Source organism: Syngnathus typhle, linkage group LG3, assembly GCF_033458585.1.
Source record: "Syngnathus typhle isolate RoL2023-S1 ecotype Sweden linkage group LG3, RoL_Styp_1.0, whole genome shotgun sequence".
Lineage (NCBI taxonomy): Eukaryota > Metazoa > Chordata > Actinopteri > Syngnathiformes > Syngnathidae > Syngnathus > Syngnathus typhle.
The window spans coordinates 8643281-8663002 of record NC_083740.1 but is presented as its reverse complement, the minus strand read 5'-3'; the positions used below and the strand labels follow the sequence as shown (position 1 = coordinate 8663002).

The following is a 19722-nucleotide window of genomic DNA, read 5'->3' as shown; positions in this document are numbered from 1 at the left end:
CTGCGACTGCTCATCGTCTTACTTGAAAAGGAATCAAATTTAAAAGCTCCCCGTGTGCCTGGTATTGAAACCAGCAGACCAGATTGGAGATGAGCAAGTCTAAATGGGTGGTAGTACACATTTCATAGGATGACACTGATGCCACTGTAGTGGCAATAGCACAGTGATAAAACTGCAATATAACATGCCTTAGGTTGATAATGTGATTTATATGTTCATTCACAAATACAGTCAGGCATTGGAATCTAATTTATTCAAAATTGAAATCTTTGTGATTTTTTTCAATAATGTTGATGTTAAAGTGTTTAATAAAAGTTGAAAACCAAAGTTGTTGTTATACAATTATTGAACGAATGTCAAAGGTGGAAAAAGTACTTTGTACTTTAGTAGAAATACTGATTAAAAAATGCAGTTGAAGCATTAAGATGATTCACTTGGTATATTAAAGATAATAATCATTTTAAGGACTTGATCTAGTTCAGGAAATAAGAGGATTTTTGTCAAATTCATAATTTTGCAATTGTCAACATCTTTGCACAACACGTGGACGCTCCTTCGGCCTCCTCGTGGCTGAATATTACACCCCTAAATAAAAGCAAAAAGTCATCTGAAAAGTAAATACTCAAAGAAAGTACTGATACCTTAAAAATAATACAATCAGGTAAAGTATCTATTTATTTGAACATTGTGACTTCCCACAACTAAGAAATACACAGGGTAAAGGGGCTAAAAATTTAAATACAGGCGTTGTTTTTCTGTAGTCTTAGTGAATTTGGCAGGACTCTGTGATTTTTGTTTGTTCAAGTACCAACAAAGTAAATTAGCTACTCATGAATAATGTTGTGCATTGTTTTATTGAATATTGTTTCCATGTTAGACATTTTGTTTTTAAACGATAGTGCAGTTTTTTACATTTGTGCAATTCCTATCGCGTGCTTCTCTCTCACTCATTTCGCGCCCGGAAGACAACAAGATTTGTACCAAATTTACAAACGGGGAAGCAACTAACTACCAATTTTTCAAAATTACTATTATTTGCACAAAAATAAATATCGAATATTGATTTTGTTACATATAAAACTAAAACGTAGATTCCTAGGGGCCAAATTTGGTGTAATACAAATTACTGTTCCACGTTAACGTGTGTTATATTTATCATTATCACCCTGTTTTCACATTTTGGTATGATCCATTTCATCCCGCCCCCGCCGCCATTTTCTATGTTTTCCTTCACTGCGAAGTGGTACACCAATTTTAAATGGTGAAAAGAAAATAATAGTAACAAGTGTGGGCTTTTATTTACCCCCCATCTCCATTTACGTGGGGCTGACCGATTTGCTCCTAATTCAGACAAGGAGACCCCCGAAATAGACGATGTACATCAAACAGGTAAGATAACAACACCAGTGTGTTCCCCTTGTTTGCTCTCACTGGGCCGAATGGGCTAGCATTGCTACTTGCTGAATGAACGCTGTTCTGAGGACGCAGCTTCAGGCTAAAACCTTGTTTCGTGTAAGTAACAAAGGAGGTTGCATTCACGTTAAAATGAATGGCCGTCACTATAAATTTAACCAAAACTCCAGAGAAAGTCCTACGTTGAATTGCCCGCCCCCCTTTTGAGGATGCTAGGCTAAGGCTAGCCGAATCTTCAAACTGTGAATATAAGTCTCCTGTCTCTCTCCCTACTTTCTAAGTCTTTCTCTGTGGCTGCAATATTTGTTATTTGACACATTTACATTGTGATAAACGCAATGCATTTGACACCCCCTTTCCATCCAAATGCATTGAATGGGTCTTGTGCAGGTTATCATCCAGGGGTTCCGAAGTTATCGGGACCAGACTGTGGTAGACCCGTTTAGTCCCAAGCACAATGTCATCGGTAAGTACCGAAATATTGACACCTCAACCTTCAAACTGCATTTTTTTTTTTGTACAGACACCTGAGTTATTTGAACAAAGACTGTATGAGATTACAAAAATCCCGTATAATCTCAAGAGCCCACAAATGTGATCATGGGAATCTGGACCTATTTGATTCAACATTCTATACCGAGTTATAATTGTTGTGCCAGATGCTAAAAATCCTCGGTATAGATGAGCAAAGATACATTATCCGTGGAAAAGATACATTTCAGACCAATTAAGTGATTGTGGATGGTTTTACTTGGCCTACCTGCTGTTCTCCAATGGCACACTGATGTGCTGTGGCATATATCAGTTTAATTCATTTTACCCTCTTTTTCACAGTTGGACGAAATGGATCAGGAAAAAGTAACTTTTTCTATGGTAAGTAAGCCACTGAGGATAACAGCTTCCATCCATGACCTTGTTAGAGCTGGCGTTCATTGTTTATTTCTTCCTCCCCAGCCATTCAGTTTGTGCTCAGTGATGAGTTCAGCCACCTCCGACCTGAGCAGCGCCTGGCCTTGCTCCATGTAAGTAGCACGTAGCACAAGCTGCAAATAAGACAAACTTTAGTGATCATGCAAATTAAATTTCCTTGGCTTTTTTTGTAGGAAGGAACTGGTCCTCGAGTCATTTCTGCATTTGTGGAGATTATATTTGACAACTCCGACAACCGGCTGCCGGTAAGACTGAGACCAAATACTGTGTGTATTTATCACATCGGTAAACGCCGTTGCCAGAAGGCTTTCAACGCAGGAAAACCAATGTAACTCCAAATTTTGTTGCACTATTATTTAATGCATAGTGTTTACTATGTTTTGGGGCTGAATACAGTACTGTACATTAAAGGAGTCACACCCACACAACATGTAAGCTTAAACCCTAAACATGGCCACATACTGTTTTTTTTTTTTCCAGTCCACTACGTATTGTTTAGACCATGAAAGCATTACATGGGATAATAATTTTTGGTGTGTTTTGTTGTTGTTGTGTGTAGCTAATTGTGAATATGTCTCCCTCCAGATTGACAAAGAGGAAGTCTCCCTTCGTCGTGTCATCGGTGCAAAGAAGGACCAGTATTTCTTGGACAAGAAGATGGTGACGTAAGTGTTCGTTTGCCTGTAATCGCAGGAAATATGGGCCCCACTGAATTCATGTGATCACAAGTTTGGTGGTGTTTGTGATTGGTGCAGTAAGAATGACGTCATGAACCTTCTGGAAAGTGCCGGCTTCTCCCGCTCTAACCCCTACTATATTGTCAAGCAAGGCAAGGTGAGAAAGAAGTCTGGTCTGATCGCCAACTTGCTTGTCATAAACGGCGTCATAAATGGTTTCCATTATAATACCGGCCACATTGTGACTTCACTAAAGTGCAATATATACATATATTGTAGTGTAATGATTTCATTATTTGCTGCAGATTAACCAAATGGCCACAGCGCCCGACTCTCAGCGTCTGAAGCTACTGAGGGAGGTGGCAGGAACAAGAGTGTATGATGAACGAAAAGAAGAAAGTATTTCGCTCATGAAGGAAACAGGTGTGTTCTAAGCAATTCTTTTATTCTATAATTAATTGCCCATAATATAGGTAGCTGAGGTTTTCAGTTACAGCTCTGGGTTCTTTCTGTGTGGATTTTGATACTATACCAACATCACCAATCAACTGGACAGGTCACACTAGCCAACTCTAAGCTGGTTAAAAAAAAAGTTAACCCTAACCCATTTCTACGTCACACCCATACATCCAAAAAGTCATTTCTTTGACGGCTGCTATCGTTTCATTTTTCAGTGGTAGGTCTGTTGCTGTCATGTTTGTAAATGTTCCTGTACATGGTAAATAAAAGCGTGATTTCCTAATGTCTGTCACAAATAAAAATGCAATTCACTCTTCCTGAAATTGTCCAGCCCTAACTCTTACTTTAGTTTAATCATGTCATGCCAGAATAGTAGTTATTTATCCTAATTTTCTGCCTATTCCCAGTTTGCGAAACAAGCTGTCATCATCAACGGCTGAACATACCTGGCAAATTATAGCCTGTCGTATTATCAATTCAATAAGCGTGCTCCTCTTTGGTTTGATGTTCAATTATCCTTCAAACTCGATATTGAACAATACAATTATTCTAATGTGTAGTTATATCTAAATCAAATAATGATCTAATAATAATAATGTGTTCACCAGAGGGCAAAAGGGAGAAGATCAATGAGCTGTTGAAGTACATTGAGGAGCGTCTGCACACCCTCGAGGATGAAAAAGAGGAGCTGGCTCAGTACCAGAAATGGGACAAGATGAGAAGAGCTCTTGAGTACACCATCTACAACCAGGAGCTCAATGAAACCCGCGCCAAACTGGATGAGGTGATGTGCACAAACCTCGTTAACAGTGTTTGTAACAATGTTTTCGAAAATACTTTACACGATTGTGCAACTAATTGTGTAAGTAATGAGGTGTAGTAGTGATGATAATATAAAAAAGTTCCATTTACATCACGTTGTCTTTTGTTTATTTTCAGCATAGTTATTTAATATTTGTGTATCTATTTTTTAGCTGTCTTCCAAGAGAGAAACGTGTGGAGACAAATCACGACAGTTACGTGATGCTCAGCAAGATGCCAGAGACAAAGTTGAGGTAAATGAATAAATAATGATCTCATCTACCTACAAATTAGCAAAATAGAACCAAAAAAACAAACACTGGAAGTAAAATGCAGGCAATTACTTTATCACTAAAAACAGAATTTGGTTTTTAAGTGCCATCTGTAGTAGCACTGCAGATGGTATTAAAACGGAAAGTTAACAAATGGTTGAGTCTTAGTAAGTGAATTGGTTACTTGGGTGCCCACCACCTTTTACACCAAATTTGAGTGTTTATTGGGAACATGGCTGAAGTAGCTCATATTCACACTCAAAGTCAGCTTTATTGTCAATCTCTTCACATGTCAAGACACACAAAGAAACCGAAATTACGTTTTCTCTATCCCACGGTGACGAGACATATTACACGATAGACATACACTCCTACAACCGGTGATGCACTGACAACAAAGGCTTTATTTTGCTCGCTCTACAATGTGCCAAGTAGTTGTTGACATTACACTAAAACAGGTACTGGTAGCCCTAATAATAAACACATAGAGGAGCTGCAAGACGCTAAGCAGTCGTGGCAGTTTGCATGCCAGATGAATATAAAGTAGTTCAATCCCTTGAGGAGAAACAAACAAAAGTTTGAACCCCTGAATAAATTGAATCACCTTTTTTCTTTCCTGCCGCCCTTATGTAGGAGACAGAGCGAGTTGTCCGAGAATTGAAATCTAAGATCTCCGCCATGAAGGAGGAGAGGGAGCAATTGTCTGCTGAGCGCCAGGAACAGATCAAACAGAGGACCAAACTAGAGCTGAAAACCAAGGACCTGCAGGATGAGCTGGCAGGCAACAGTGAACAGAGGGTATGGAAGCCTCCCATCTACGTCACTCTGCTTTCCAGCAACACTTACCCTTCCTCTGCATCACTGCATGTATCTCCCCTACTGTCACTGCTACCAGCAGGCGCAATTGTGCTTTTTAAATAAGTCACTGATCCTAGCATGTGGAAAATGCCACAAAGTGTTGCCAAGGTGTCATGTCATCTTCCCGTGAACCCTTAATAATAAATTAGCTAATTTTATTTCTTTATAGCTAAGCTTGTGATTCAAGAAGCGTAAGCAGCAGCATGCGTAAATCCCTCTGCACATTTTTATTGGCATTGGTTTACGTGCAGAGCTGGTATGACTCACCCTCAGTATGGCCTCATATTTGTGGCCACGTGTGTGTATGTATGAAGAGCATCATAAATAACAGCTTTATTGGCTCAGTCTTACTCATGGCCATGATGGGTCCCAGGCAGAATGCTGGTTGGTGGCAGCTCAGCATCAACCAAATGTTACTGGAGCCAAATGAAAAGGAATGCCTTCTGGCTGTTGGCAGTGTGGTTGCATTGTTGGCCAACTGGAAAAGTATATCAGTGTTTTATTTGACTGTCTTTTAGTAGAGGTAGTTTTTATGGTCTGTAACTTTGTCCATGATTAGCAACCCATCCTCTCATATGATGTGCGCTGTAGCAGGGAAAATCTACATAACTCATTGGCAGTGTATGGCTAATTGCAAACACAGCACATTGTTGCAGTCTTGTGAGTTGCTTGCTCTGAAAGTCAAATTAGTATCCCTAATATAGAAAGATTTAGTGCTGTGACCACAGTCATACAGTCCTTCCTACACTTAAAGATATCCTGCAGGTTGCCCTTTGTTGGTTGGCCTAGTTTATTTTGGCCATGAATTTCAACCTCGCAGTTTAGAGATTTCTTTCCCCAAAATCTTTAAATGCGAAGAAGCCACCATGAGGAATATAAAACCTGTTCCACTGTTGTGTAGAAACGTCTGCTGAAAGAGCGTCAGAAGTTGCTGGAGAAAATTGAAGAGAAACAAAAGGAGCTGCAGGAGACAGAACCCAAATTCAATATGGTGAAAGAAAAGGAGGAGCGAGGTATCTCCAGGTAGGGATGACTCATTTACAGCGTCACAAGCTTACCGAGCAACTGGGGAACAGACCTAATTTTGTAAGTCAGTCATCTAAATCTCAATATATTTGGACGGTGGCAGCAGCAGGTACATATTAGGGCTGCAGCCTGCAGCTAACAATTATTTTGATGATCGCTGTTGGTTATAATGTTTTGTTCATTACTCAATTAATTTGTTTTCATTAAAAAAAAACATCATAGCAAATGCACACGCATAACTTGTTGATGATTTAGTTCCTGCTTTGTCCATTTAAATGTCAGAAAATAGGCAGAGGTTTTTGCTTTAAAGTGAATAATAAAACCATACCTCCCTCAATTAATATTTATTAACCAGTTGTTTTCAAAACAACTACCTACCTAAAATGGTGGAAATTATCTCTGAATACCTGAAGAAATATATCAGATGATGGAAAATTTTAAATTTTCATTTAGACTTGCCCAGGCTACCCAGGAGAGGACCGACCTTTATGCCAAGCAGGGCCGTGGCAGTCAGTTCACCTCCAAAGAGGAGAGGGACAAGTGGATCAAGAAAGAGTTGAAATCTCTGGACCAAGCCATCAATGATAAAAAGAGACAAATTGCTGCCATCAATAAAGATCTGGAGGATACAGAGACCAACAAAGAGAAGAACCTTGAGCAGTATAATGTAAGAAGTCATTCTAATATATGATAATGTGTGCGTTTATACAGTGTAATCTGTATTTTTATTTTTATGTACAGTGAATATACTGTCCACACACCCTTTTTCAAATGGCATTTACATGTTCTCCTTAAAAAAAGTGAGACCAAGTTAAACCAAGAACCACACAATATGTTTCGCTTTGATTTTTACTTCATGCCCAACACTTTGTATGCATCTAGGTTGTTCTTGAAGTGCTCTCTAAATAAAATTGAGTTGAGTTGCATTTTCCCTTTTGTCTCTAGAAACTAGACCAAGATCTTAATGAGGTGAAGACTCGCGTTGAGGAGTTGGACAAAAAGTACTACGAAGTGAAGAACAGAAAAGATGAGCTGCAGAGTGAACGAAAGTAAGGTTCATTTTGGATTCGTATCGCTTAATTTTACAGCACACAGGGTTTGTCTCTCAAGGCAAAACATCATGAAAAAGTAAACTTAAAGATGTACAACAAGGAAACTAACCTTTTCTCATGAGGTAAAAGCATATGATTTGAAATATTGATTCAACAAGACGTCGTTTGCTGTAATGCATTTTAGTTCTTTGGGCATCATAGTGACTTCATTAGCAACAGCACTTCAAGATTGAAAGAAGCTTAGCCATAAGCTCAAGTATCCAAAATATAAAATATTTGCATCAGCAACAGCACTTCAAGATTGAAAGAAGCTTAGCCATAAGCTTAAGTATCCAAAATATAAAATATTTGCTTGCATTTATTTTGCTTGTGGTTTAATTTCATTTACAGTGAGAGACATTTCCTTGAGCATATCAATATTAGACAAAAACCCTATAAAACTTGTACTGTTTTAAAATGACGTCCCGGCCCTACAGATGACAGAATAGACTGATTGTGAGTCTCCATTTTCTGTCTTGCTCGTCCTCATACGGGTCACAAGTAACTAGGGCATATCCCAGCTAGTTGGTGTATATATAAATTATATATTTTCACTTGTGTAGAATATGCATGTTATTCACTTCCTTAGTGGACGAGTGCTTTCTCCTGTCTGACTCCTTTAAATGTACCTACGATACTTTCGGTGTGATCGGTTGCGGCTCGTGACATAAGCGTAACCGTGTGCACGTGTGTACCTGTCTGCAGCTACCTGTGGCGTGAGGAGAATGCAGAACAGCAGGCCTTGGCGGCCAAACGTGAGGACCTGGAGAAGAAACAGCAGCTCCTCAGAGCTGCCACAGGCAAGGTCTGTGACTGACTAGTCTAACACAATATCATAAATTTGTGTGGTATGCTGCTGTCTTTTCTTGCCCCGTAGCTATTAAGCCTAATCTTTCAATGCATTTCAGGGCTCAATCGTAACTTTCTTTCTCAGTTGGTCACAGCCCCTTTTTGGGTAACAGCACTATGTATGCAGATGGATAAATGCTCTAAATTGACATATCATAGTTCTATGATTGGTTGAAATAAAGCTCGACAGTGAATTGCGTTTTTATACAGTGGAACTTGGATTTAATGGACTTATGGGAGGGTGGTTTGTTCGAGCCAATTGTCTGTTAAATTGAAGCAACAGAACTTCCAGACTATAGATTGTACCTAATTAAAGCAGCAACAGCTAAATCTAGCCATAAAAACAACAGCTTTATTAGCTCCACATTCATTATAAGTGGTCTTTTCAAGCTTCAGGGATCGACTCTCTCTCTCTCTGCTTTTTGTGTCTTCAATGAATAATGTATTTATTTAACAATGTGTTTTTCTTCTCTCCAGGCAATCCTGAATGGCATTGACAGCATCAACAAAGTCCTTGAGCATTTCCGCCGCAAGGGCATTAACCAGCATGTGATCAACGGTTACCACGGCATCGTTATGAATAACTTTGAGTGTGAGCCTGCCTTTTACACCTGTGTGGAGGTGACTGCTGGTACCAGGTGTGGCATGTTGTTTTATTTAACAGTTTTCTTCTTCTATTAGTAGTAGTATTTTTTCTTTTTTAAAGGTACTTTTCAATTTAATAGCAAACCATTTGGAGTCGGTAAATAAAAGTTTGAAGCCTTCAACCTCAAATCGATTCTTGACAGATAATTAAATTTATCGGATGTCATAACTAATGACTAGACAGAGATACTTACAATTTGCTACCTGCATATTTTTAATATTTTCAAAGTATTTGTTTACATCGTTGTTGATGTTATTTAAAATGGTTCCACTTTCAGACTGTTCTACCACATTGTGGAGACCGATGAGGTCAGCACCAAAATACTAATGGAGTTCAACAAGATGAATCTTCCGGGAGAAGTCACATTCCTACCCCTCAGCAAGCTCGATGTCAGGGACACCGCCTACCCAGAGACCAATGTAAGGACGTGTGTGCATATAATTTTGTTGCATACACAGCCAGCAAATACTAATTGTGCCGTGGGCTCCAGGGGGCGGCACAAAAACTTTGAGCACTTTTCAACATATTTTTTATTTCAATGCATTGCCTTTGATCTTTCTAGTTTTCAAGTATCCTCCTGTCATATAATATTTAACTACCTTGTATCAACTTTTCATCAGGATGCCATTCCAATGATCAGCAAGCTGCGCTACAGCCACACCTTTGACAAGGCCTTCAAGCACGTATTTGGGAAGACATTGATTTGTCGCAGCATGGAGGTTTCTACGCAGCTAGCTAGAGCTTTCACCATGGACTGTATCACCTTGGAAGGTATGATCAACAACACCACCGTCAAAGAAATAATGAGCCAATTACAAGCAAATCAATAGAATATGTTGAAGAGGTATGACATCCGTTTGGCTTCGTAGGTGACCAGGTGAGCCACCGTGGAGCTCTGACAGGAGGCTATTATGATACTAGAAAGTCTCGGCTGGAGCTGCAGAAGGACATGAGGAAGGCTGAAGAGGAGCTGGGTGAGCTGGAGGCCAAGCTTAATGAGAATCTGCGCAGGAACATCGAACATATCCTTTTTGATTTGCACCGCTCTGCTCATGCATTTTCCATGAGAATCTCGGATGTAAAATATATAATCAAGTTATTATAATGAACCCGCCAGTCGTGTCTTAAAATCGATTAGTTTTGTGGGTTTTTTTTTATTCTATCCATTATGAAGCACTGGAAAAAAAAAGAGACCAGCCTAGTTTGTTCCTGTATATTTTAAAAGCCTAGTACAACTAAAGGTATATTTTTTTTGGACCAGTGGATTAAATGGGGAAAAACAGCTCATGAGGGTTGGATTGAAGAAATGCTTGATAAATATTTCAATTTAAAAAAAATAATAATTAATAGCCAAAGTCACGTCACATGTTCTTACATAAATTGGTCAGGCACTTGGTGCTTTTAGGCATTCCATTATTTCTTTTGTGTTAGTTAGTTAGTTAGTTAGTTAGTTAGTTAGTTAGTTAGTTAGTTAGTTAGTTAGTACACCTTTAGCACCAGACATCAAAATGAACAAAAAATAGAAGAAAACACGGTGGTCTCTTAATTGTTTTCCACTGTCATAAAAAAAAAAATCATATTTGAATTACATACTGGAATCACAAAGCTGGGATGCTGTGAGGGGCCTGAGAAAGGTAAAAAAGGATTAGGAAATAGCAGGTTGTATTGGACCTAGCAACAATGACTCACCGCTGTCAGAGCTGGAATGCACGTCAGGATAAACAAGAGAGAGGCTTTGTGTTGCTTGTTTTAACCACATGGTTACTTCATGTGTCTGCAAATCTGGTGAATCAGGTGATGTGTGTGTGTGTGCGCGCATTCACCTGCGGATAACTCTGCGAGAAGACAGGCAAAAGGACCAATGAGGGAGTTGTGTGACCGCATCTTTCTCTTCCGCAGTGGTGAGTCACAGTTGTCATCCATTATTTAAAAGCCCATCGTTGTTTTCTGTCTCTCCGCTTCTGGCCTGTGAGATTCCCTTGATTCACCTCACCCGTCACTTATATTTAAGTGTCCAGTCCAGTTCATTTTGGTCAGACAGACAGGGAAAGGAAGCCGCCAAGCTCAGATTCTTCTACAATTTTGAATGTTGTATTCGTTCAATATCAAATGCGGAGTGCGCATCACATTTTTAACATTCATTTCCTATCTGTCGTTTTCACTGCGGGAAATGCTCTCGAACGCTACATTGCTTGGACCGTAATTAAATCAATTAAGGCACCAGTTATGGATTTGCCCGCATTAATAGACTTGATCGAAAACTCCAAGGCACAGTGGGGTGTAGACGTCATGGACAGTCAAAAGTGCCGTCTGTTCATTTAGCTTTAAGATGGCAGGGCTCCCGCAGATCCTTAGTCTTGAAAAACATTATGTATATACACAAATCTAAAAACAAGGCCTTAATTGGCAGTGAAACATCAGTCAGCTTTTTATAAAGTTGAACCCTTGGAAATGTATGATTTTAGTGGGAACTGTTAAGAGCACGTCATTTAGTATGTACTGTAGCAACTTTGAGAACATTATGAATTTAATCTTAAAATTAATTTCAAATGGAATTTAAAAGTCTTGGATTTAACTTGCCTTAAGCAGCTGTAACCCTAAAGGAGGATGTTCAGCTATATTAAAATCATGTCTTTGATGACAAATTTGTTTTTGTGGTGTTTTGTATTAATGATAACCCCAAAAATGGTCATAGACTTCTTTAACACATGCTTTCACGTATCAACAATGAGATCGACCAGCTGATGAACCAAATGCAGCAGATTGAGACACAGCAGAGGAAGTTTAAGGCCTCCCGTGACAGTATTCTTTCAGAGATGAAGATGCTGAAAGAGAAGAGGCAACAGTCAGAGAAGACTTTCATGCCAAAGGTGACCCAAATTATCCTAGAACTTTACGTATGGGACATAACAGGAGTTGTGCTCATTTAACTTCCAAGTCAAGGCTTCATTGAATTTGTGTAAAAACAGGAACTTGATCGTCTCGCCTTGTATCGCTGACTGATGTATCGTCCTTTTTATGTTTCCTGTGCAGCAACGAAGTCTTCAGAGTCTGGAGGCCAGCCTCCACGCCATGGAGTCCACTAGAGAGTCACTGAAAGATGAGTTGGGCACAGATTTGCTCTCCCAGCTCAGCCTGGAGGACCAGAGGCGCGTGGATGACCTCAATGATGAGATCCGCCAGCTCCAGCAGGTTAGGAGAAAATGAGGAAGAGTGCTGGAGAAACAGTGCTGTGTATGAAATAACCACTGATTAAACCACAAACAAGGCCATCTTGGAATAAGTGTTTATTGTTCGACAAAGAAATTGCTTTTGGGGGTGTTAGTATTCTCAAATAGTCAAATTCTGTCTTTCAAGCGCCTGTGTCCTAGTGAAAATGTATCTAGTCCAGGGGTCCCTATTCCCTAACATGACTCATCCACATTTTAATCTGTAGCACCCCCAGGAATGTTCAAAAGAGCTAAAAGATCATCACTGAACAGGGAGGGAGTCCTTCATTTTTGCAGCTGTTTTAATAGTTTCACCTAAATTACCACCTGTTCCCAGGCAATTTTCTTTACTGCTTGCAGAATTTTGAGAATTTAACTATTTCTGACACAAATGGACTAGTTCGTGTGCACTTCAGTGTAGCACCGTTGTTGTCTTAATTTTGCCACCATCCTCTTATTCCTGCTGCTGCTAATTCATTCAAATGACCTGGGTGCGGTGAAAGGCGCAGGCAGCAGCTGTGTGTGGGAGGTTCCTGTGATCATTTTTAATTCTGTACCGGCTTCTTAAGTCATATCCCCAATTGTGTTATACAACTTCACCCACATAGCAAAGAGCCTTTCATGCACGTTTCGGCAGTGTTTGCACTTCGTTTGCGTGACATGTAACATAATGTGCAATTGTGTATTTTATTACAGTGAATGTTGCCGTGGTATTTTTAGTCTCTGCTTTCTCGTTGTCAAAGCAAAACCATCAGCACAAATAACAATGTTGTTTTTGTGCCAACCACAGGACAACAGACAATTGCTGAATGAGAGAATCAAGTTGGAGGGCATCATGACTCGAGTGGAGACGTACCTTAATGAGAATTTGAGGAAGCGTCTTGATCAAGTGGAACAGGTACAGTGTGGCCTTAATGACCTGTGATTATTTAATTCCCCACTAAATTGTATGATCTTGCTCATGTTTTAATGATGGAAATAGGCATTTCAATGCCCAAACAAAATGCAAATGAATATTTTTAAAAAATGGTGCCACTCCGCTTTATTTATTTGCGTTGTAAATTCAGATATGTCATAATGATAGAGTTGCGTTTAAATGCCAGGTGTTAAACCTGTGAGGCTATGTGAATTAACTTTTGATCGGATCAACCCAAATACATGGTAATATGTGGTCTGGGCAAGACTTGAAATAAAGTTCACCTTTCATGGAATGCAGAATGGGGATTTGTATTATATGTATATAATTTCTTTTGGTTTGCAAACACAGGAGCTTAACGAGCTGCGAGAGACCGAGGGAGGCACTGTACTCACAGCCACAACATCCGAGCTAGATGGCATCAACAAACGGGTCAAGGAGACACTGGCCCGATCAGAAGGTATGGTCATGTTGCAGACAGGAGAAATACATAAGGCCTTCATTCACTGTGCAGTTAACAGGTGTATAAAGTAAGAAAACCAACCAAACAGTATTCATTAGTTGATTTCCTATAATATAATAAACAAGTGACACTCCAAAATGAGAACTACTTATGACATCCTTTAGATCTGGACACTTTGGTCGACAAGACGGAGTCGGAGATCAAGGATCACATTAGGAGCATGGATCGTTGGAAGAACATAGAGAAGGAACAAAATGATGCAATCAACCACGACACCAAGGAGTTGGAGAAGATGACTAATCGGCAGGGCATGTTGCTCAAGAAGAAGGAGGAGTGCATGAAGAAGATCAGGGAGTTGGGCTCGCTACCTCAGGAGGCTTTTGAAAAGTACCAGACCCTCACACTCAAGCAGGTATAACCGTCACGCCTTCAACTTGCTCAAAACCATTCCGAAGCAGGACCAGTAAAAACAAACATTCAAATCACCAACTGTTTTAGCACAACTTTCCAAATAGTCAAAAAAACAGTCCAGAAATTAAGAGTATAACATCTGATAAAAACAAGATGAGCCACAACAACGTTCTTAATTTTCTCTTCTATTTCTATTCTCTCAATTTTCCAAGAGTTTTATTTATTTATTTATTTATTTTTAATGCATTAAAGAAAGCAGAAGCGCCCCTCGGGAACAAGACCTGCGGCCTTTGCCCACCCACTCTCTCAGCAGTGACTCACATATGAGTCAGTGCTCAGCTTGTTGCCTCTGAGGGCTCTAACTGTGACTGAGTGCACTTGGCTGCAGCTTCATTAATTTCTAAGCATGTGTGTATGTTTGCTGTTTGCCTTCTATGACAATGCTGAGAATAGCCCCACATGTTTTCAAACTGCCCACATACAGCAGCTCGTTCTCTGTGGAAGCATGATTGTGGCCAGGATGATGCCATTGATTGCAGGAGTTGATCAGGCAGATGATGGACAAGCTTCCCCACTGATCCTTCTCGAACTCCAATTAATTTATAGGTCATGGGCCTAGAGAGATTTCTTTTCATTTTTGTAGCTCAAGCATTTTACTAATTCATCAGCTAACCTTGTTTCAGAGGATGATAGAATCTGACCATGCCTTCTAACTCATTATAACATACTAAATGGGATGAACATTAATAAGTACTTTTACTGCTGAGTTGTGGTCTTCTAGAAAAGAAAGACTTCAGTGTCAAGTAACACAAGGAGGCACATTCAAATACTGCCATACTTAAAGTTTTTAATTTGTTTCATATCGGTGCCTTTGAAGTGCTTGCCATGCAAATATTCACTGTAATTTCTACTCTTCTTTAACATACATTAGTCAGTGGTAGACTACAGTGCATTACATCTTAGAAGTTCCTTCTCCTTCATAAACCAGGAAACCTATACTGTATTTCCTCAAATCATGGCCATCCTCCTAATAGACATCATGCCTTAGTTAGTCAGTGGGTGGGTGTATCATCCCAGTTAAGAGGGACGTAAACACCTCCCGGAAGTATGATTGCTATCCATTAGGGAAAATAAAATCTGTTAGTATCTGTGGTTATCGTTAAAACCACAACCAATGAAAAGACTATTATATACTATTATATTTTTAAACTCCTCTTTAAAGATTCATGTAGCATAGTGGCACAAAGGGTAAAAATGCGCCATGATCATTTGGGATAACTGGTGTTTTATTTCTTTTCCCCAACCAGTTGTTCCGTAAGCTGGAACAGTGCAACACGGAGCTGAAGAAGTACAGTCATGTAAACAAGAAGGCCTTGGATCAGTTCGTCAACTTCTCTGAGCAAAAAGAGAAACTGATCAAGCGTCAGGACGAGCTGGACCGAGGGTACAAATCCATCATGGAACTCATGAATGTGCTGGAGCTGCGCAAGTACGAAGCCATCCAGCTCACATTCAAACAGGTACTGATCTCTGAAAACTTTGTACGTATACAATCCTCCAGAATTTAGTTAGTCAACCGAGCCTCGTCTTCCTCGCACCCGCAGGTGTCAAAGAACTTCAGCGAAGTATTCCAGAAGTTGGTGCCTGGAGGTAAAGCCACGCTGGTGATGAAGAAGGGAGACGCTGAAGGCAGTCAGTCCCAAGATGAAGAGGGCGGCGCGGACAGCGAAAGGGGCTCTGGCTCACAGAGCAGCGTGCCGTCAGTGGATCAGTTTACCGGAGTGGGGATCAGAGTAAGAAATGGAAGAGTTTTTTTGTTTGGTTTTATGATTAAGACACGCCTTCATGTATATTAACCGTTGCCCAGTGGTTATTTAGCTGAAGCGAATGCCAATGAGGTTTAAAAATATTCCCAAAATTGTTTCAAAAGTGTGTACAGAGCAATTGAACTAGAACAGAATTTCTCTATATATCCAACTCATGAATGATCATGATGATTAATTGTAAACTTGGCATCTGTGTCATTGGCAAAGAGGAGGCAAAAAAAGTAATTATAACACGACGTCCGGTGAGGTCAGTTAATCACGAGCTTTTTCCTCGCCGAGAATTGTCGTCATACACGCTCAGGACTATGTTCAGTCCAGTCAGTCAGTGTAATTTGTCTTGTCAGACACAGTCATCATTCTAGAACCCCCAATTGTACTATATATGGGTACTTGTAAAATAATGTATTTTTATTTGACAAATTCTGTTCTATTTTGGTGTTTTTGATCAGATTTTTTGAAAGGAAGTGCAATTACATATAGACAGAGAAGCTGACACAATTCTGTGTTGTAGGTGTCTTTCACAGGCAAGCAGGGTGAGATGAGAGAAATGCAGCAGTTATCTGGAGGTCAAAAGTCTCTGGTGGCCCTGGCTCTGATCTTTGCCATCCAAAAGTGTGACCCCGCCCCCTTTTACCTTTTTGACGAAATCGACCAGGCCCTCGACGCCCAGCACAGGAAGGCTGTCTCAGGTAACGGGCGGCAATTTCACACAAACAACGGGTATGCGCCATCAATGTGGATGTAGTACTAACATGTTTTCTGTTTGGTGTCCAATGGAGACATGATTGTTGAGTTGGCCGGCCACGCTCAATTCATCACTACAACCTTCAGGCCTGAGCTTCTGGAGTCTGCTGATAAGTTTTACGGAGTCAAATTCAGAAACAAGGTGAGCTGGGCACCTGCGGATCTCTTATTTAGTCGACATAGATCTTGCCAAATTTGCATCGGCATCTTGTTAGAACATCAGCCTCAGATTGGAAGTTTGGGGTTCTAGTTTCTCCTCTTGGACCTGATTGTGATTCTTTGCTTCGTTGCCTTCTTCCCGCAATTGATGCAAGTGTCTTTAACAATATATGGTTTTATGTGCTGAAGCCGCGTAGGTGAGGCTTTTCCTCTGCATTACCACTTGGTTGCTTTCTCAGAACTATAGCAACAGCGCCCTCTTCTGGCAGATAATGTGATGATTTATGATTCATGTTCTAATCCAAGCCCCCTCCTATTCACTTTTTCTTCTCACCTTCTCATCTCTGCTTTGTTTTCGAGTATATTATTATTATCATCATTATGGATTTTATAGTATAGTCTCCACTGGGTGTAAATTGAGTTTTGTATTTCTTTTTCTAGGTGAGTCACATTGACGTGATCACAGCAGAGCAGGCCAAAGACTTTGTGGAGGATGACACCACTCATGGTTAATAGGTGACTCCTATTGACTCCTACCCTTCTTCTTCTGCGTTCTTATGGTTCAAACTACACTGTTAACTTAGCTGTTCACTGACATTCTTAATTTGATTTGACTGAATTTGTATGACTTGAACATTCGGAGGTTAAAATTCTGCAGAAAAGTTTTATATATGTAAGTTTTTAATGTTTGTATAACTTGCACCCGTTCCGACCTGTCCTTCCACTTGTCCCACCATTCTGTTTGTGGGCCATCAAAGAGAAAAGTTCTGTTCTATACTTAGTAGCTCGTACTTTAAGTCATTTTCTGTTTAGCATATTTACATACGTGCCATTTGAATTCTGCGACACATACCAATGATGGAAAGTTATAACAGTTTTTTTTTAATTTCCTCATTGATGTTGGTATTCTATTAGGTTGAATGTTTTTTGTATGTAATAAATATTGGATAATGAATTAAAAAAAAAGCTTAACGATCTTTTACACCTCCCTTTGCTAACGTTAGATGGCGCAGTTTTACTGTAGCGCTCAGTGATTATTGATGTTGAGTTCTAAATTTTGTATTGTGCCAATTTTACCCTTCAATTTGAAGCAACTGTTTCAGACGTATTGTACAGGGGATGACGGTAGCAGATACTTGTTGTCACTGCTCCTGTGGTGTTGCATCTCAGATGGGATCCTACTTCGCACTCGTTTGGCGCTCTTGCTACAAGTCGGGTTTTTTAAGAGCCAAAAAGTGAGAGTTGCGACGAAGTCTCAATATTTATATGGCCCTGACTGTATGGAACCTGCTTAAGTGTCAGAGGCCAGATACGTTTAAGTGTGATTATGCATTTGTACTGGAATGGCGTCACTGCGCTGGTGGGGGTCTTTGGGCCGAGTGAACCACCATGACCTCACAGGCAGTTGGTTGGAAAGCAGATGGCCACATGTCATGGAGCTGGGTGCGATATTGACAGAACACCTCATGTCCGTGCGCCCGTTAGCCTTTGCTTGCCAAACATTTACAAGCGTGCAAACTATTGAATCTGCTGCCAATTCACATGACAGATGGCCACCATCGGGAAGATCCGCGCTTCTTGTCGGCCGCCTGGCCCCGCCCGAGACGTTCTCAAACTCCTCTTCCAAACATGTTCCAAAGATGTCTTTTTTTTCCACCCCTCCCTTCTTTCGCGCAATATAAACAGCATGTCTCCAAAGCCCAAGCCTGGCTACCCTCTGCTGCAAATGACCATTGCTCCACAAACAAGCCACTCGTCATTTAAGAAAAAAAGCATAAAGTTGTGATAGCTGTCGCAGTCCAGAAGTTAATTCGCTGTTTAACAGCTGGCAGTGTTGAGTCCTGCCAATACTTTGCTTGTGTTCTTGCACTTCGCGGTGGTCTTGTCTGAAACACTGACGTCTCATTTATCAACCTGTCACAAGACCACGTACACCTGACCTGGCTCATCTTCGGCTCTCAGCCTAGCCCAGTGCTTCTCAATTATTTTCTGTTACGCCCCCCCCTAGCAAGAAGAAAACTATTCGCGCCCCCCCCCCCTCCCCACCGTGACTATCCTAACTTGTCTTGTAAGTCGTAAAATGTTGCACTGTCGCAAACGTGACAGAAGTAACAATGAGAGCGCCACTGCCCCCTGCTGTAGTAAAGGCGCAATTACACTTTATTCTAGTACTGCCAAAAAAAATGCCTGTTCCCCAGGGTCACACGCGCTCCCCCAGGTATAGCACTGCGCCCCCCAAGGGGGGCGCGCCCCACTATTTGAGAAGCACTGGCCTAGCCTGTGAGTTCAAAGCAAACAAAAATTTAACCAGAGATGTTGTCTTTTTTAAATGTTGATTTTATTTTTATTATTTGGGGGGGGGGGGGCAGTTCTGTTTGTATATAGGATTAATGAAAGTGTAACGCAGCAGCAACTTTTTATTGGGAAAACATGTTTCTATTTTTATCACTCCGGACCGCCAGGGGGCAGTGTTGAAAGCAATAAATACACCTGGATGAGTTGGATGTGACTACCCAAAAGCCTGTGACACCCACTGGACAGTATTCATTTAGGAACTTGATCATCGGCTTGTATGAAGTTGTAAAATTAACAGCTGCCTTATACTCATGGATAGAATTTTAAATACATTACAAGAACCTTATACTGTTGAGGTACAGAGTTTGGTGGGATAGAGTCAATAAAATCAAACATGTAAGCAAAGGATTAGCTGTTCAAAGTTCTGTAAGTGGACAACATCATTTACAAGGGTGCATTACTGGTATCGTTGTCATTCAGTTTTATGTTTGCTTCTATTTTAGAATTTTTTTTTTTTGATGATCTGCTCTGTTTCAAACATCGGTAACATGGCCGGACGATGCAGTGGCAGGATCTTACAGTAAGGAGTTGGTAAGGGGGGCGGGGGGTATACGCAAACAAATGTTATCTTACGAACAATGGAATTTACAGTGTTGTCAGTGATTGCATGTGCTTAA

General features: G+C 40.4%; 1 protein-coding gene across 1 annotated transcript; it reads left to right on the top strand.

Annotated features, from left to right (window-relative positions):
* Positions 1–1208: 1208 nt before the first annotated feature.
* On the top strand, positions 1209–17727 carry smc3 (structural maintenance of chromosomes 3). The gene is made up of 29 exons (XM_061274824.1): positions 1209–1389; positions 1804–1879; positions 2248–2286; positions 2368–2435; positions 2517–2588; positions 2929–3008; positions 3099–3177; positions 3326–3443; positions 4088–4263; positions 4454–4534; positions 5186–5350; positions 6312–6433; positions 6890–7103; positions 7382–7485; positions 8233–8332; positions 8854–9014; positions 9300–9441; positions 9643–9793; positions 9892–10044; positions 11741–11892; positions 12056–12214; positions 13022–13129; positions 13499–13607; positions 13775–14022; positions 15329–15541; positions 15626–15814; positions 16359–16536; positions 16627–16733; positions 17192–17727. The coding sequence occupies exons 1-29, from the start codon at positions 1375–1377 to the stop codon at positions 17261–17263; spliced, it is 3651 nt and encodes a 1216-aa protein (XP_061130808.1). The 5' UTR covers positions 1209–1374; the 3' UTR covers positions 17264–17727.
* The last annotated feature ends 1995 nt before the right edge of the window (positions 17728–19722 follow it).

What these genes read in the sequence shown, in the direction of transcription:
- smc3 (XM_061274824.1), top strand. An exon ending in CAGGCAACAGTGAACAGAGG is followed by an intron (nt 5,351 to 6,311) that starts GTATGGAAGCCT and finishes ACTGTTGTGTAG; the next exon opens with AAACGTCTGCTGAAAGAGCG. An exon ending in TTACCGGAGTGGGGATCAGA is followed by an intron (nt 15,815 to 16,358) that starts GTAAGAAATGGA and finishes TCTGTGTTGTAG; the next exon opens with GTGTCTTTCACAGGCAAGCA.